The sequence below is a fragment of the Mustelus asterias genome, chromosome 6 (assembly GCF_964213995.1).
Source record: "Mustelus asterias chromosome 6, sMusAst1.hap1.1, whole genome shotgun sequence".
NCBI lineage: Eukaryota > Metazoa > Chordata > Chondrichthyes > Carcharhiniformes > Triakidae > Mustelus > Mustelus asterias.
In genome coordinates this window covers 111,576,762-111,594,707 of record NC_135806.1, presented here as the reverse complement: position 1 = coordinate 111,594,707, position 17,946 = coordinate 111,576,762, and the positions used below count along the sequence as shown (strand labels likewise).

The 17,946-nt window shown below is 45.2% G+C and overlaps 1 protein-coding gene across 4 annotated transcripts in view; it reads right to left on the bottom strand.

The window, feature by feature from the left end:
- sv2ca (synaptic vesicle glycoprotein 2Ca) overlaps window positions 1-17,946 on the bottom strand; it is a 148,361-nt gene that overhangs the window by 94,177 nt on the left and 36,238 nt on the right. For all 4 annotated transcript variants that reach the window (XM_078215436.1, XM_078215437.1, XM_078215438.1 and 1 more), the window contains exon 2: window positions 748-928. In XM_078215436.1, the coding sequence (XP_078071562.1) occupies window positions 748-928 (181 nt within the window). The remainder of the gene's footprint in view (window positions 1-747; window positions 929-17,946) is intronic.

Genomic DNA, 17,946 nt, shown 5'->3' with positions numbered 1-17,946 from the left:
AATCAAAATGTTTTAAAGACTATCAGATTTTGGCATCAAGATTGCTTCACACCCTTTAAAAGTGCCTGGATGAGCACTTGACATGTTATAACATTCAAGGCTGTGGGTCAAGTGCTGGTAAATTGGGATTAGGCAGGTAGGTTTGGTGGTTCTCATGTGTGGGTGCTGACTCAATGGGCCGAACTGCCTCTTCTGCACTGTATGATTCTGTGCTCCTATTTCTTGTATTTTATTAAATAAGTTTCTTTTTAATCACACATTATCCCTGAGATGTGCATGCAAACAAATTATTGATGCTGGTCTTTACTCGTAAGAATTTCCGAATGTTAGTGCACAAATGTCGTTGCAATTGCTTGGAAATAAATAGAATTCCCAGCACAGGAACAGGCCATTCTGCCCAACTAGTCCATGCTGTGCTTATGCCCCATACAAGCCTCCACTTACCCCACTTCATCTAACAACATCGGCACAACTTTCTATTTCTTTTTCTTTTTCAAGACTGAGGGGTGACCTGATCTAAGTGTGTAAGAATTTTCTTGTTAACTCTGATCAGCAAGTAATTTGGAATTGGTACATAAACATTGAATTCATTAGTAAATTAGACCAAATAGAATGTGTTAGATATTAACAAACTAAAATAGGTGATAATGAGATGCTGATGATGCTCTTTCAGTGGGAGCTTTGTGTAATTAAAGCCTCACGGGTCTTGCAGGGTGTTGTGTTAACAAGGCAGCGAACGGATCTTACCCAAATCCAGCAAAGAATCGGCAGAAGAGGAACAACCCGTAACCCTGGACGAAGGATGAAAGAAAGGCAAAGAATCCATTGACGGACATGCAGATGATGAGGGCTTGCCGCCGTCCAATCTTGTCTGCTAGACCACCCCAGAAAAAGGCCCCCAACATCATCCCAAGGTACACGATGCTTCCTGCAATAAAACACAGATGGTCACTGTTTAGTCACAGCCGTCAAATATCATCTCAGCCACGAGTTTTTAGAACAGATCATATCATGTATTTTGAACAGCTTGAAAAAAACTCAACACAGTTTGAAGCACGTTTGCAACTGTTCAGTGAGTCAGATGCAACAGGACTTTTGTTTAGCAATGTAATTTTAGTTTTTAATTAATCGCAGCTTTTATTTAGGTGAGTTGATTGATAAAAGTTTTCTGGAGCCTGTACATTTCACCTGCTCCAAACTTCCATAATTCACTATCACCTCATTCATTCATCCCAGTCAGATGGCTTAAAGGACTATTCGAAGTACAAGGGTCTCTACATCTAGGTGGCACAGTGGTTAGCACTGCTGCCTCACAGCGCCAGGGACGCGGGTTCGATTCCTGGCTTGGGTCACTGTCTGTGTAGAATCTGCACGTTCTCCCGTGTCTGCGTGGGTTTCCTCCAGATGCTCCGGTTTCCTCCCACAGTCCAAAGATGTGCAGGTTAGATGGACTGGCCATGCTAAATTGCCCCTAAGTAGCCCAAGATGCATAGGTTAGATGAATTAGCCAAGGTAAATGTGTGGAATCACGAGGATAGGGTGGGGGAGAGGGCCTCAGTAAGATACTCTGTCAGAGAGTCAGTGCAAACTCGATGGGCCGAATGGTCTCTTCTGCCCCGTAGGGATTCTATTATTCTTTCCAGTTCCCCATTTACAAGACTGGAATATCTTCCTAAATCTTCTTGACTCACAGAATGGGTGCAGCTGGGAATGGAGGAGTGGTCGGGAGGGAGGTGGGGGCGGTGAATGCCAGTAAGCCCAGCTTCACAGAGATTGGGGAGCCATATTTAAAGGGTGCCCCAGTCTCAAAGTGAAATTGAAGATCCCCCTCCTTCCCCCTCTGGACATTGGGAACACAAAGAACAAAGAGCAAAGAAAATTACAGCACAGGAACAGGCCCTTCGGCCCTCCAAGCCTGCACCGACCATGCTGCCCAACTGAACTAAAACCCCCTATCCTTCCGGGGACCATATCCCTCTTTTCCCATCCTATTCATGTATTTGTCCAGACACCCCTTAAAAGTCACTACCGTATCTGCTTCCACTACCTCCCCCGGGAGCGAGTTCCAGGCACCCACCACCTTCTGTGTAAAAAGCTTGCCTCGTACATCTCCTTTAAATCTTGCCCCTCACACCTTAAACCTATGCCCCCTAGTAATTGACTCTTCCACCCTAGGAAAAAGCTTCTGACTATCCGATCTGCCCATGCCCCTCATAATCTCGTAGACTTCTATCAGGTCGCCCCCTCAACCTCTGTCGTTCCAGTGAGAACAAACCAAGTTTCTCCAACCTCTCCTCATAGCTAATGCCCTCCATACCAGGCAACATCCTGGTAAATCTTTTCTGTACCCTCTCCAAAGCCTCCACATCTTTCTGGTAGTGTGGCGACCAGAATTGAACACAATATTCCAAGTGCGGCTGAACTAAGTTCTATAAAGCTGCAACATGACTTGCCAATTTTTATTATCAGTGCCCCGGCCGATGAAGGCAAGCATGCCGTATGCCTTCTTGATTATCTTATCCACCTGCGTTGCCACTTTCAGTGACCTGTGTACCTGTACACCCAGATCCCTCTGCTATCAATACTCTTAAGGGTTCTGCCATTTAGTCCCTCATTGATGGCATGTTTCCCCCCCACCTCCCACAACATATATTGCCAGCCTCATCCCTCCCACAACATAGATCGCTGGCATTAGAGCCTTCCCAATTGGTCCCACTTCAGGCCCTGCCCCCTTTGGCATCTCCCCGACCACCCTGAAGCCTCATTGGCCTCTGATCCCCCAGCATGGCCATCATGCCTCCTCTCCATTTTTGGAGACAAGTCATGATTGGCGCCCCTGCCGTGCCTGAGGGTCAGAGGATCCCGGGTGTCTGGGGAGTCTGGTTTGAAAGGGATATTCCCACCCTTACTGGGTGGGAACCAGATTACGTCCGGCTGGGGGCTGGGAGAATCCCAAAGCGGGTTCTCAGTCGTGCTAAATATGATACCCATCATTGACATTGCATAATATTTGCACCACAAATTGCTGGAGCATCACTCCAATAAGGGTACAGTGATTTTCTAACCCCGTGCGGCTCCAGTGCGATCTGTATTTGCATGCAGGGCCTGAAAATCACCCCTTTTATGTTCCCCTGACAATTTAACTTCCTGCCTATCTTTGACATCAGCAAATGTAGCTACCATACATTTAGTCCCTTTATCCAAATCATTGATACAAATTGTAAGTTGTTGAGGCCCCAGCACTGCTCCCTGTGACACTTCACTGGTTATAACTTGCTAACATGAAAATGGCCTCTTTATCCCAAGCTCCCTGCTTGCTCACTTATTTTCTATCCCTGTGCCATCACCAAGCCAATGAATGCTCTTGTTAGGTCAATTGGGTGGTCATGACTCAGAGCTGATTGAGGTCACGCACACATCCAGCTGCAGGGTCCTCCAGGAAAGCTCTGCTGCCCGCCACTTACCAAGTTATAGACACTGGGAATGCAGTAAGGGCAGTAGGATAGGTTAATGAGAATAAAAGACAGGTACCAGTCCTTTCACAAGGGTGATTCTTTTTTATTGCTGGAAAATATTCAACAAAGGTGTGATTAATTCAGTACTGCTCTGTATGGATATGTATGCATTTACAGTGGTGAGGGCTAGGCCCATATGGCTGGGTAGCATAGTGGTTAGCACTGCTGCCTCATAGCGCCAGGGACCTGGGTTCAATTCCGGCCTCGGGTCATTGTCTGTGTGGAGTTTGCACATTCTCCCCATGTCTGCGTGGGTTTCCTCTGGGTGCTCCAGTTTCCTCCCACAGTCCAAAGATATGCAGGTTAGGTTGATTGGCCATGCTAACCTGACCCTAGTGTCAGGGGATTAGCAGGGTAAATATGTGGGGTTATAGGAATAGGGCCTGAGTGGACTTGTGGTCGGTGCAGACTCGATGGGCTGAATGGGCTGCACCGTAGGGATTCTATGATGGAAGGCGATGGGATGATGGGGTTGTAAAGATTTCCAGGTTCTGGTGACTAAGAGGTACCAGTGGTCAACGCTGCACAGACTTCTCCTTCCCAGAAGGAAAGAAAACTGTAAAATGGGGAAATAAGAATACCGGTCTTGTATATTTTAAAATGGAACACCAGTAAAACAGAGAAATAGGAATACTGGTCTGAACTGTTTTTTCCTTCTGGATTTTTCCCTCCTTGTCCTCCTGCAGCTTCCCCCTTCTGCATTACTTGCTGCCCGGGTGGGTAAGACGGGGGTGTCTGTTCCCGATAGCAGCAAAGTCATGGAGCCATGCAGATGATCACAAATCAGTATTAATGGTAGTAGCTGTTCTGTACTCGGCCCACTGTAGTTCAATTGTTTCTGAGGTCCACTCCCTGCGGTGTGGGAGGGATCAGCTATTTCTGCTGAAGCTGGGCATTCCAAGGATGTCGCAGCTATTTACAGTTTGTAATTTGTTACAGCGTCATTAAGCCAGATTAGTACAATTAGCAAAGTCTTCTCAGCTTCTCCTGCTGGCTCTCACAGACACGGATCAACACGCCTGTGCCCCATTTACATTTCAGAGCTACTGTGGTGTGTGTAAATGCTTGCAAAATGCGAATTGAAGCCTATTTAACAGATTTTTCTTTAGGTTTTAGAGGATTTACATAGAAGCATCGAAACTAGAAGCAGGAATAGGCCATTCAGCCCTTCGAGCCTGCTCCGCCATTCATTATGGTCACGGTTGATCATCAAATTAATATACTGATCCCCCTCTTCCCCTCATTTCCCTTGGTCCCTTTAGCCCCAAGAGCTATTTCTAATTCCTTTTTGAAATCACAAAATGTTTTGGCCTCATCTACATTCTGTGGTAGTGAATTCCATGGATTCACCACACTCTGGGTGAAGAAATTTCTCCTCACCTCAGTCCTAAAAGGTTTACCCCTTATCCTCAAACTATGACCCCTTGTCCTGGACTCCCCCACCATGGGGAACATTTCCATCCCCTCTGCATTGACTGGATCTGCGTCCAAGCACCAAAAGGGAATGGTTGCTGTTCCACATTACTTCCCCCACCTTGTAGTAAGTAATTGTATTTTAATTCCGATTGATCCAGTTTGATAAATAGGAAAACACACAGCTTGAGAATACACAGCTTCCCCATCGGGGGAGAAAAGACAGATAAACGATATTTTGCTCTGGGAATAAATTGAAAATAACATCAACACAGCATGAAAAAGGAGTGAGATGGAAGAGCGTCTGCTTTGCTTTGAATGTTGTGGAGTTGCACACAGACCAACTGTTCTACTGAGAAGACACATAAAGGTCCCTGTCAGTAAAGGAGGCAATTCTTCCCACCTTCATCTGCGATCACAGCGCGTCCCTGGTGTACACTCCTAAACTAACGTTTTAGTTGGAGGTTCCTTCAGGCAACAATGAATCCGTGACAAGCAGCAGTGTGGCTGCAGCCGCTGTCATGAGTAACGGATTGCATAGGGGCATGAGGAGCAGACTAAGCACAGCTGTAAGCAGCGATAAGGGAAGAGATTGGAGGATATCTCCAAAAAGCAGTGGGAAGACATAGTATCATTGAGGCAGAAATGAAAGGCTGTTAACCTGGAATCGCACTGCTAACACGTTTTGTGCAGTGATCAAATTAAATAAGAAATTTACAACCTTCCCTTTTATTCAAGTAACGGTTAAACATTAGGTGCGTCCCACTTTTAGCTCCACACTCATTTAGGGTGTTCAAGGCAAAATTTGTGCCGCATTTCTTAGAATTTCTAATTGAAAGACTGTCAGGAGGAAGTGAGTTGGAGAGATATTTTGGTACAGAAATCACCCTGCTTTCCCTGTGTCCTCTTCACTCTGCACCAGCACACAGACATTTGAACACCTTCATCTCAATGATGGTGTCTGGAGAAGGTCAAGAAAGGGATGCTTTGACAAATCTACTGCTGTGTCCACTAACATATTGTGATGTACTGCCAACCCTGTGTTAAAGTATTTTTTTTAAAAAAGCAACCTTGGAAATTGTCACCATCAGAGATTGTGGGGTCGCCAGAATATCCCATCATTTAAATACCTATGTTGGCATTTGCACCACTGAGGGAGTAGGCAGCACCTGCAGCCATACTGGAAGGTCATAATTTCCTCTTTCACAATTTTAAATGCCTCACAGTCTTCTCCGTAAGGGGAGGGGGGGGTAATAATATTAACCAGACAAGTGACCGAGGCCTCGACCCTTACGCAGGATCCAACTTCCATCAGATTAATGGCTGGTATGTTTCTTCTCCCTGAGGTTACCAGCTGCTGTTTCAATGCCAGACTACATAGGTGGAGGGGGCTCCTGACCTGGAAGTCCCCACTGGTCCCCCAGACCCCGGTAATGCCAGTGATGATATAGGTCTCATTCCTTGAAAAAGACATGTGGCTACTGACTTTCCTTCCCTTTCACTGGTGGAATCTCAACCCAGCCACTGTTAACAAGCACGTTTTGTGGGAGCACGGCTGATTGAGACGGGGCAAAATGTGGCTTGAAGGAGGACAATTTTCCGAGAAGCCTTTTAGAGGCATTAACACAGGAATTGTCTGCAGCGAACCCACTGGAAAACTGCACCTTGTATAAGATATTTATTTAGTAAAGATAATTTAACACAATGACCCATGGTAATGGGAGACAAAGATTTAAGTACGATAGGATGCAGACCAAGATGGTAGGCAGAGAGAGAGTAGTCGCAGCCACTGAGTAACAATCAAAATTCCGGTCTATTGCACACAACCTCATACCTTGCAGCAAAAATCTGCTGCAGTACTCAAGAATATGAGCCTTATGCTGTAAGAAAATAACATGCAATGGCGCAGTTTACGTCAGCAATGCACAATGGAACAGAAAGTACTGAATAGGAATACAAAATGAAGAGATGTCTATGTGCAAATGTCGGAAGAGGTAAGTATTTTTCTGTAAGCACTGATAATTCATCATGAGTATTCAATCCTCAAAAGGGCTTAACTTGAACCCGATTCATTTCAAATGCATTCAATGGTAAATGAAAACAGTATTTTAACCTTGAATAGTGATACTTTATTATTAAGAAACTAAGCCAATGCTCATAATGCATGATATTGTTCATGTTGAAAAGAAGAAAAGGCTAAATCTTGGCAGGTGTAAGAAATTGGGGTCCTGAATAAATAGGTTATTTTCTGCTTAATATAAAACCTTTATAGGATTTCCTAAGCAGCACTGATTCTCTCTCTGGAAAGAAGATTTCTAAACACTTTGACCTCTCAACAGTCTTTGTTCCCGCTGCCATGTTGACATTCCTAAGCTGTTGATGGTTTCTTGTGAGCCCCTTTATCAACACAAGGGCATTAGAAAGGGCCAAGGGTGTGGCTCTCAGCATCATGTGAACTAAAAATCCGAGCTTGAGCAGGGTGAGGCACAAGGTGGGGGATGGCGACCACCCTGACATTCTGAGTACCTATCCTGTGCCCATTGGTCAGAATTGTCTCAATGGGGGATTGATGCTGGGTAAGCCACCAGCCCCCATAAAAAGGTCATATTAAGAAATGCACAGGGTTAGATACTGCTGGTGAGGTGACAATGCTCCTTGGACAGCTGTTTTGCCCAGAATGGAAGAAAAGGAGGAGGAAGACGACGACGATGACATCAACATGGGTGACGCGGTAGCACAGTGGTTAGCACAGCTGCCTCACAGCACCAGAGACCCGGGTTCAAATCCGGCCTCGGGTCACTGGCTGTGTGGAGTTTGTAAGTTCTCCCCGTGTCTGCGTGGGTTTCCTCCCGGTGCTTTGGTTTCCTCCCACAGTCCAAAGATGTGCAGGTTAGGTAAATTGCCCCTTAGTGTCCCAAGATGCGTAGGTTAGAGGGATTAGCAGGGTAAGCACAGTCCAAAGACGTGCGGGTTAGGTTGATTGGCCATGCTAAAATTGTCCCTTAGTGTCCTGGGATGCGTAGGTTAGAGGGATTAGTGGACAAATATGTAGGGACATGGGGATAGGGCCTGGGTGGGATTGTGGTCGGTGCAGACTCAATGGGCCGAATGGCCTCTTTCTGTACTGTAGGGTTTCTTTCTTTCTAAATACTTCAGGTTACGGGATAGGGGTTGGGTGTGACTGTTGTCGGTGTAGGCTCGATGGGCTGAATGGCCTCCTTCCGCACTGCAGGGATTCTATGCGTTACAGGGATAGGGTGGGGGAGCTGGCCTGGGTAAGGGACTCTGTCAGAGAGTCGGTGCAGACCCGATGGGCCGAACGGCCTCCCTCTGCACTGTAGGGATTCTATGAACTCTTCCCTGAACGCACTTAGCATTTGTCTACCCTCTGGGATTTCGGCTGCTCCAGGTTGTATGCTTTTTCTGTCTAATTAGTTGTTGCATGATATCGAAACTATTATTTTTAATAAACTATCTTAAAATTATTTTAATTTAGGTCTTCTACAGAGGTGGCTGAGTAGGCAGGAGTGGGGGTGGGGTGTGAGGAGACACCCTGTATACTTTGGAGTTTGATTCCACATCATACAAAACCTTGCTTTGACACGCACCACCAGGGGGCCTCGCTAAAGGGCGACTTGGCACCACATTTCCTCCCCTCATCCTCTGACAGACACCCAAGATATTCTCATTGGCCCCCCACTGCTAACAGATGAATCATATGACTCCAGCCTGATACTGAGCACTCCAGAGGAAAGTAACAGTCTGCATGCTGTTACACTCATGCTGATAAACAGCACAAGCACAGCTTAAGACTCACAGCCTATATTTTCCAACTGGTAGGCCAGCAAAGTCACAGAAGAGAGGGCTGGGCTGGTGATGGGGGTTTGAGTTGCAATCTCACCTCATGCTTCATGGCCTTCCCATGAGGGTGGGCTAATCTGAGGGAGAGTGGCCACTGGGTTGCCCATACTCCTAGCAACCAACTTAAGAGGGCCAGGGAGTCAGTTAGCTGTTTGACATTTCAGCCATGTGTATTTTATGAGTAGCAAAAAGGGCCTTTTTCACAAGTGTGTGAGACAATGAGCTGACTACAGAGGGTGTAAATAATAAGACTGAGTCACCAGAGAGGCGGATTGATCATCTTGCCAATGTGTCATTACAATTCATTTAACAGTCAGAGGGAACATCACAGCATGTCTCCGAGGCAGTCAAAGTGTGAGTCAACCAATTACCTTCCTACCCCCTACTTCTCAAACTATTCCAGCAATCCAGCTAGCAATGCCTCCAACAATATTGGAAGGGAAGTGGGTGGGATTTAATAATGGTGGGTGGGACCCAATTTCTGGATTTCCACCTTCATTCCTGTCATATGGGAGAGGGATGAGGGTGTGGACAGTGAGCCTGTGCACACCTTTCACAATCACTGGATTCAATGAGGTACTATTACAGTTGCATTCAGAAATTTGTTAATAAATATGCACGTGAAAAATAAACATCTACTGGGTCGCGGTGAAAAGCGATATAGTGGGAAGAATGAGATAGCTCCTTCAAAGAGCTGGCACGGGCACAATGAGCCAAATGGCCTCCTTCTGAGCTGTCCTTTTGGGAAGGAAATCTGCCATCCTTATCTGGTCTGGCCTACATGTGACTCCAGAGCCACAGCAATGTGGTTGACTCTCAACTGCCTCTCTGAAATGGCCTAGTAAGGCACTCAGTTCAAGGACAACTAGGGATGGGCAATAAATGCTGGCCAACCAGCGATGCCCATGTCCCACGAATGAATTTTTAAAAAGTATGGTTCTATGCCTCTAGTCTCAATGCATGTCATAATGTTACAATGAGTGTATTGGGATTTTAGGCTCTGTTAGTATTTATTGCTGGCTCTCTCTGTGGGGCAAAACCATAGAAGGAGAACATATGAGCATTCAAATTAGGAGCAGGAGGGGAGTGAAGTTGGCGGGGGCAATTGGGATTAGGAAAAGTGAGAGAGGAGAGGAGGGTTAGAATGTTAAAACACACCCATAGGTGGCCAGAAGGAACACAGTCCAAATGTGCTATATGTCTGGATCACATGATCAGATCGCAAGCTTGGTCAATTAGGAACTAGGCCCCAGCCTGTTTAAGTTGGCTGCCTTTCCCAAAGCTGGAAGTTTCTCAGGAAACCCTCGAAAGAATTATCCGGAGAAGACAGGATCTGGTCTGCCTCATGACAGTCAGGATATGCTGGAAGGCTGCTGCCTTTTGAGGACACAGAATTTTATGTTTGATCTGATGTTCGAAACTTGCCCCCACTCTGACTCCACAGGAAACGTATTATTTTAGTGCTTTGTCGTTCTTCATTTGTTGGCAAGCTTACGCAATGTTCTGCGGAGCCTGAGTGAAAGAGAAGCGGCTCAGATTTCTTTTTGTTGAAACCTACAGATGGTTTGGACAAGTCGCCGTTGGAGCTGATGTTGTTATCGAAGTTTGATTTGTTTGCAATCCACACGACACAGGCCAAGAAAAGGCAATTATAGATTTCAGATGTAATTGAAAGGCTTGTGGTGAAGGGTATTCTGCTGCCTGAATTGTTGTGACAGGTTACAGCAGGGTGTCATGTGAATTACACAGCCCCACCTGACAGTGAGACAGCTGTATAATGTCTGGGATAATGCTGGGGTATATGAGGCAGCTGCGCACATCCTTCCATCAGCCAGTGTAAACCAATGTTAATTCTATAAGTTCCCCAAGTCCCCCCTAGCATTAGAGGAACATCCTAATTGAAAAGCATTCAATAGAAGTGACCATTTAAGCCTACATAATACCATTCATTTTCTAGCTGCCTTATTCCTATTCCCATGAAGGCAAGAGGAAGGAAGGAAGGAAGAGAAAATCTTTGTGTCTCTGACTGGTAAACTGATGTTTTAATGCTCTGATGTGGAGATGCTGGCGTTGAACTGGGGTAAGCACAGTAAGAAGTCTTATTATGCCTAACCTGGTGTTGTGAGACTTCTTATCATCCAAGTCTGACAAACCATGGCTCGAAGTGGTGTAAAGCAACTTTGACTTAACCCAACAATGTTTTCTAACAACCACAGAGAGCTAGCTCCTATTATACTAATTTCCTGCACCACTCATCATTGTAAATTTTTTTTTAAAGTTTATTCTTTGTCACAAGTAGGCTTACATTAACGCTGCAATGAAGTTACTGTGAAAATTCCCTAGTCGCCACACTCTAGCACCGGGTCGGGTACACTGAGGGAGAATTTAGTATGGCCAATGTACCTAACCAGCACGTCTTTGGACTTTGGGAGGAAACCAGAGTGAATCCACACAGATACGGGGAAACGTGCAAACTCCACACGAACAGTGACCCAAGTCGGGAATCGAACTCAGGTCCCTGGCACTGTGAGGCAGCGGTGCTAACCACTGCGCTACCTTGCCACCCTTCTTGAAGTGACACAATTAATGCTGGCTAATGTTGGTTTGAAGCTATAAATTTTGTGAATGTAGCCCAATCCATCACACAAACCAGCCTCCCATCCATTGACTCTGTCTATACTTCCCGCTGCCTCGGCAAAGCAGCCAGCATAATTAAGGACCCCACACATCCCAGACATTCTCTCTTCCACCTTCTTCCGTCGGGGAAAAAGATACAAAGGTCTGAGGTCATGTACCAACCGACTCAAGAACAGCTTCTTCCCTGCTGCCATCAGACTTTTGAATGGACCTACCTCGCATTAAGTTGATCTTTCTCTATATCCTAGCTATGACTGTAACACTACATTCTGCAATCTTGCACTTGGTTGCAATTCACAATCATATGAGGCAGGCAGCATCCACGCTTTGTGCTCTCTCCTCATTCGCCTGATTATAATATTCAACTGAGCTTCCCCCATGCTGCATGGGGCTGGTCAGCATGCTTCACTGGAATCATAGTATTATAGAATCCTTACAGTGTAGAAGAAGGCCATTCAGCCCATCGTGTCTGCACCAACAACAATCGCACTCAGGCCCTATCCCTGTAACCCCACATATTTACCCTGCTAATCCCCCTGACACTAAGGGGCAATGTTATCATGGCCAATCAACCTAACCAACATAACTCTGGACTATGGGAGGAAACTGGAGCACCCAGAAGAAACCCACGCAGACACGGGGAGAATATGCAAACTCCACACAGACAGTGGCCCAAGCCAGGAATCGAACCTGCGTCCCTGGCGCTGTGAGGCAGCGGTGCTAACTATTGTGCCACCATGCCGTCCATGTGTTCCAGTGAGCCTGCACTTTTTATAGGGAGTCATCCCCTCTTAAACACGGTAGCACAGTGGTTTGCACTGCTGCCTCACAGCATCAGGACCCAGGTTCAACTCTGTGAATGCCTGTGTGGAGTTTGCATGTTCTTGCTGCGTCTGCGTGGGTTTCTTCCAGGTGCTCCTGTTTCTTCCCACAGTCCAAAAATGTGCAGGTTATGTTGATTGCCCATGCTAAATTGTCCCTTAGTGTCCCAAGATATAGAGGTTAGATGAATTAGCCTGGGTGAGATACTCTGTCAGAGAGTCGGCGCAGACTCGATGGGCCAAATGGCCTCCTTCTGCACTGTTGGGATTCTATGATTCAACATGAGCTTCTGCTGACTGCCAGAATTGCAAATAGGTTGCAAATAGAAACTGAACAAATAAAGTACCGGGGAAGAATGAGGGCTCTGAGTTTCATGGAGGTTAATAGGAAGAGAGAGGCCATGTGTCCATGGTGGCCAGGACACCCTCAAGGAGCACCCTCCAAAAGAAATGGGAGCAGGTGGAAAGGGAGGGCAAATCCCAGAATCTGGTCCTAAGAGCATGGCAGCTGTGCCACAAGAAGTCCAATGACCTCACAGCAGCGGTCAAGGTCAGTGAACACCGTCATCAAAGAACAAATCTACCAACTGCATCACAACCTATTGGGCTGCCACATCCCCATCACTCACCCAACAGCAGTCCCCAGCAGCCGGCACTGAACAGAACAATGGCATTTCCTGACTCCAGCTTCCAGCCTCAGGGCTGGACCTTTAGCATTAAGTGCCTGAATTTTTATCACATATTAAAAGTTCATTAAATTTGAAAATATTGTATCTCAAAGGTGAAATCAAGCCATACAGCAAGCTCTTTATCCAACTAGACCTGAAGATCTCTTCATAATAATATTAAAGAGTCAAGTTATTACTTTTAGTTATCAGGCTAACACATTCATTCCAGAGATTAATTGTTTCCAATAATTATCTTGACAAAATGATGTTGATCTCCGTGTTACTAGACATTCTGGACATGTCGGTGGATTGGGCAGACAAGTGGCAGAAGAAGTTCAATGCAGAAAAATGTAAGGTGATCAATTTTGGCAAGAAGAATAAGTGCAGAGAGTTTATGATAAAGAAAGAAACTCTAATGGGTGTGCAGGAACAAAGGAACCTCAATGTATATGTATGTAATCATTGAAGATGGCAGGGTATGTTGAGAGAGCAGTTAATAAAGCATACAGTATCTTAGACTTTGAAAGGGTTAATAATCACACAAGTTTAAAAATCACATAAGCTGCAAGCCGAACCTGTCACACAGGGAAAGCTATGTGCAAATGATAGGTTTTGATTAAAGGAAGCCCAGATAAAAGTCAAGGACCAATCTAATTGAATGACGTGCAGCTGCAGTTCATGTCTACCCATTAGAACAAGGAACAATGGAAAGGGAGGTTGAGACGCCATTGGTCAGAGATATAGCTCTCATTTCTTGATGATATAACATGCACAAGTTTTAATTGGAATTATGTATGCATGATGTAACCTTAACTATGATTGGATAGAGATAACTCCTATACGTCTATTGGTATATGCTAATAACTTGTAATTGAAGCGGAGGTTTTAATTGCCTATGTATTTCTGAATTTTTCACTCCTGAAAGGTCTGAATGATTTCATTCAGAGTCTTATAGCAAAAGTAAATCATCTTGAAATCACTTTGTTACTTTGGCTACTTGAGGGGAACAATAGTTTTAAATACAACTAAAAACCATTGTAACAGCCCCAAACAGGCTTTATTAATACCAGCATTGAGTACAAGAGTAAGGAGGTCATGTTGAACTTGTAGAAGACACTAGTTAGGCCTCATCTGGAGAACAGCACCCAGTTCTGGTGCTATACTTGAGGAAGGATGTGAAGGTATTGGAGAGAGTGCAGAGGAGATTCACAAGAATGATTTGAGGAATAAAGAATTGTAGCTATGAGGTCAGATTGGAGGGGTCGGGACTGTTTTCTTTGGAGAAACGAAGGCTGAGAGGAGACTTGGTGGAGTAATTCAAGATCCTGAAGGATATGGACAGGGTAAATAGTGCGAAGCTGTTCCCACTCAGGACAGCATCAAGAACTAGAGGAAACAAATTCAAAATAATTGGCAAAAGGAGTAAAAGTAATGTGAAGGAAAATGTTTTGACCCAGTGGGTGTTTGAAGTCTGGAATGAACTTCCTGCAGGGTGGTGGAGGTAGGCTTGATCGTGGCATTCAAAATTGGATTGTTATCTGAAGAGAGAGAATGTGCAAAGCTATGGGGATATGGCAGGAAAGTGAGACCAAGTAGAATGTTCTTTCAGAGAACAAGTGCAAACTCGATGGGCTGAATGATTGTACAGATTCTGCGATTATCAACCCAACAAGAACCCAATTTGTGTCTTAAACTATTTTACTGAGGACGGCTGAGAATGGTTCGGAATGGGTTACACTCTGGACCTGCTCTGAACTATGACAGCAGGTCTGCAATAAAACTCCCCTCATGATGTGTTAGCAGGCTTCAATAACAGTTTAAATTTTAAAGTTTATTTATTAGTATCTCAAGTAAGCTTACATTAACACTGCAATGAAGTTATTGTGAAAATCCCCTAGTCGCCACACTCCTGTTCGGGTACACAAAGGGATCATTTAGCATGGCCAATGCACCGAACCAGCAAGCCTTCTGGACTGTGGAAGGAAACCGGAGCACCCGGAGGAAACCCACGCAGACACGGGGAGAACATGCAAACTCTGCACAAACAGTGACCCAAGCTGGGAATCAAACCTGGGTCCCTGGCGCTGTGAGGCAGCAGTGCTAACCACGGTGCCACTGTGCCGTATATCATTTTCATTCCTTTCCATTTTAGAGCTCCGACATTCACATCTCATCGTCCAAGACTGTTCCTTCCATTAATGCCATCAGATTTTTCTGTCACTGCCATGAACAATTACCACTTTGCAAGAAAGAGCAGGAGTGACTTATAACATGAAGGCTGGAATTTTCTCTTCACTCACTGAGAAGGAGGAAAAATGTTGCCACGTCACAGGATTGAGGTAAACTGACAGTGGAATAGGTCTCTACTAAGAGATATTATGTATAGTTGTTGATATTTGACATTCTTTTTGTCTATTTAGGAGATGCAGGGCAGCTGTTAATGTCTCACCTCATTGTAGTAATCCAGTCAAAATGGTTATATACTCAGTAAAGGGCTCGGTTGAAAGTTGTTACATTTTACAGAACGGAGAAAATTGGATCAGTGTTATCTACAGGCATTGATGTGCACTGCATCACACACTGCCTGTAAGACCCACCATTTAACCATATTAGTTTCCAGAACATAGTATGACACCAAGCACGAGATATGTACTGAAATCCTCACATTAACATACTTCTCTGCTCCACTACTTGCTTTCAAAGCCATATATTTCAAGTCTGACAGGCCAATTCCTGTAAACGTATCAGGGTACCTTTCACCAAATCCCAGTGTTTTGTGTGCCACCTCTCTGCCCGTCCTGACCTATTTATCTACCTAACAGCATTTCACAGCAGGTGCTTCTGCTTCCGTTCATATCTTCCTACCCCGAACATCGCTCTCCTCTCTGTACTGCGAGTTTCCCTGGTGCCAAGTAAGTCACAATCTGAGCCTACACCTCAGGCACAGTATATCTTAATGACAATCTGTCACAGGGCTTTCTATGCCTTGATCCGCATGTTCTACAATACGGTTTTCTGTCCAATTAACCTCCCACTGGTGTCTAGGGTAAATAACTTTGACTAGCAAGGAGTGTTTCATGTGCTTCCTACTTTATAATGTGCTACCCATTCAAGTTAATTAGCAGCTGGTCATCATGCCCTGGTTTCACCGGAATACATTTCTAGTTCATTTACATTATCAACTCTTATCACCCTTTCCACAGCAGACTGGGCAACAGTGTGCTGGCCGTAACACTAAACTAAGAGTAAAACAAATCTCTCAACGTCCACTTGTTAAATATTGTGATTGTGACTTTTAATTTTTGCCTATGGGCACATGGGCAGTCCTTAGACTTATGGCACAATTCGTTCCCGAAAACCACGTTGTAAGTCGAAACGTCGGAACCAGTTTTCCCATCGGAACAATGTTATAAACGGGAATTGGCTCCTGAACTGAGGCTCAATACCCTGTTTTCACTGAATAATGAAAGGTTTTTGATACCTTGCCTTACATTAGTGTACTTCCCATGTTATAATAGTGCGTATACTTTCAAAAACACTTCTATATTTTATCTGAGAAGTAATTTTCCTTACCTACAGGTGGAACACAAAGGAACATAAGAATTGGTAACAACCAACAGTTCACTGGCGTGGTGTCGCAAAGTCGAAACAGGGTGTCAGTTTAAAGTTTATTTATTAGTGTCATAGGCTTACATTAACACTGCAATAAAGTTACTGTGAAAATCCCCTCATTGCCGCACTCCGGCACCTGTTCAGTTACACTGAGGGAGAATTTAGAATGGCCAATGCACCTAACCAGCACGTTTCTCAGACTGCGGGAGGAAAGCACAGCACCCAGAGGAAACCCACGCAGACACGGGGAGAATGTACAAACTTCACCTTCACACAGACAATAATCCAAGCCGGGAATCGAACCTGAGTCCCTAGCGCTGAGGCAGCAGTGCTAACCACTGTGCCACCGTGCCACCCACCACTGTGCCACTGTGCTGTCCATTATACATGTTGTAAATGACGTTTGTTGTTCATTGTAACTCGAATGTCATAAAGTTGAGTACTGCTGTGTATTGATATCTGTGTAGGTCCAAGTAAGTTGGCCAGTGACACAAGGGGAAGAAGCCTCTTGAGATGATACTGTCTAGAAGTGCGTTACATATTAGGAGTTCTATGAAGGTTGAAACTGCAATACGCCTCTATTCGTGTCAAGTTTCTCTGTCTATTTGTTGGCACGCGTGGGCATCAGATTATAACAGCCAAAATAAATTTGTCATCTGACCCTGGATGAGATACAATGATCTCCAATGACCGTGAAATGCTTTTCCAAGCTGCAAAATATTACTGACGTGTGAGAAGATTTTAAGACACACACGCTTCAGATTTGCTTTGGGCTGTTTCGGGTTTTAAACCTGAAAGAGAGAAGGCTTCAAGGCTACATAGTCCAATGTGACCCCCATTCTGGGGAGACCTCTGATCTGGTCCCCTCAACCCCAGCCCAATGCTCCACCCCCCCCAACCCCCAGCTCCCAGCTCCCTTGAAGGATCACCATCAGCATCAGGCCAGCGGTTAGTTTAACGCTTGTGTCCCCTGGCACTAAGTGGAGAACAGTACTCACCTCCTTTCCCCCTCTCGGAGTCCATGGAACCAGGTTCACATTTTTAAAGAGTAGTGGTAGTAATTGGCACCCACGTGACATCCCGCTGATGAGTGGGAAAATTCAGTTGGATTGGAACAACAAATCAGATTCTCTGGGCGTGAACCTGCTTACATTACCGGAAGAGTCCCGGGAAGATCCCAGTCGGAGCTCCTACTGGCATCAATCCTGTTTTTGGCCACTCGCTAGAGTTAGCAGCAAATGATGCCGGAAAATCACCCGGATATAATCTCTCATGTCAGTGCATGCACTGATGGTGCTGCACTCAGTCCCACATTAACCCGACATATGCCAGACCCTTGTACTACAGTTGCCTTTCCAATGTGAAGAGCTGCCCCTGACAATCAGAAAAAGAGGTCAGTAAGCAGCTCTCCCTGCATGT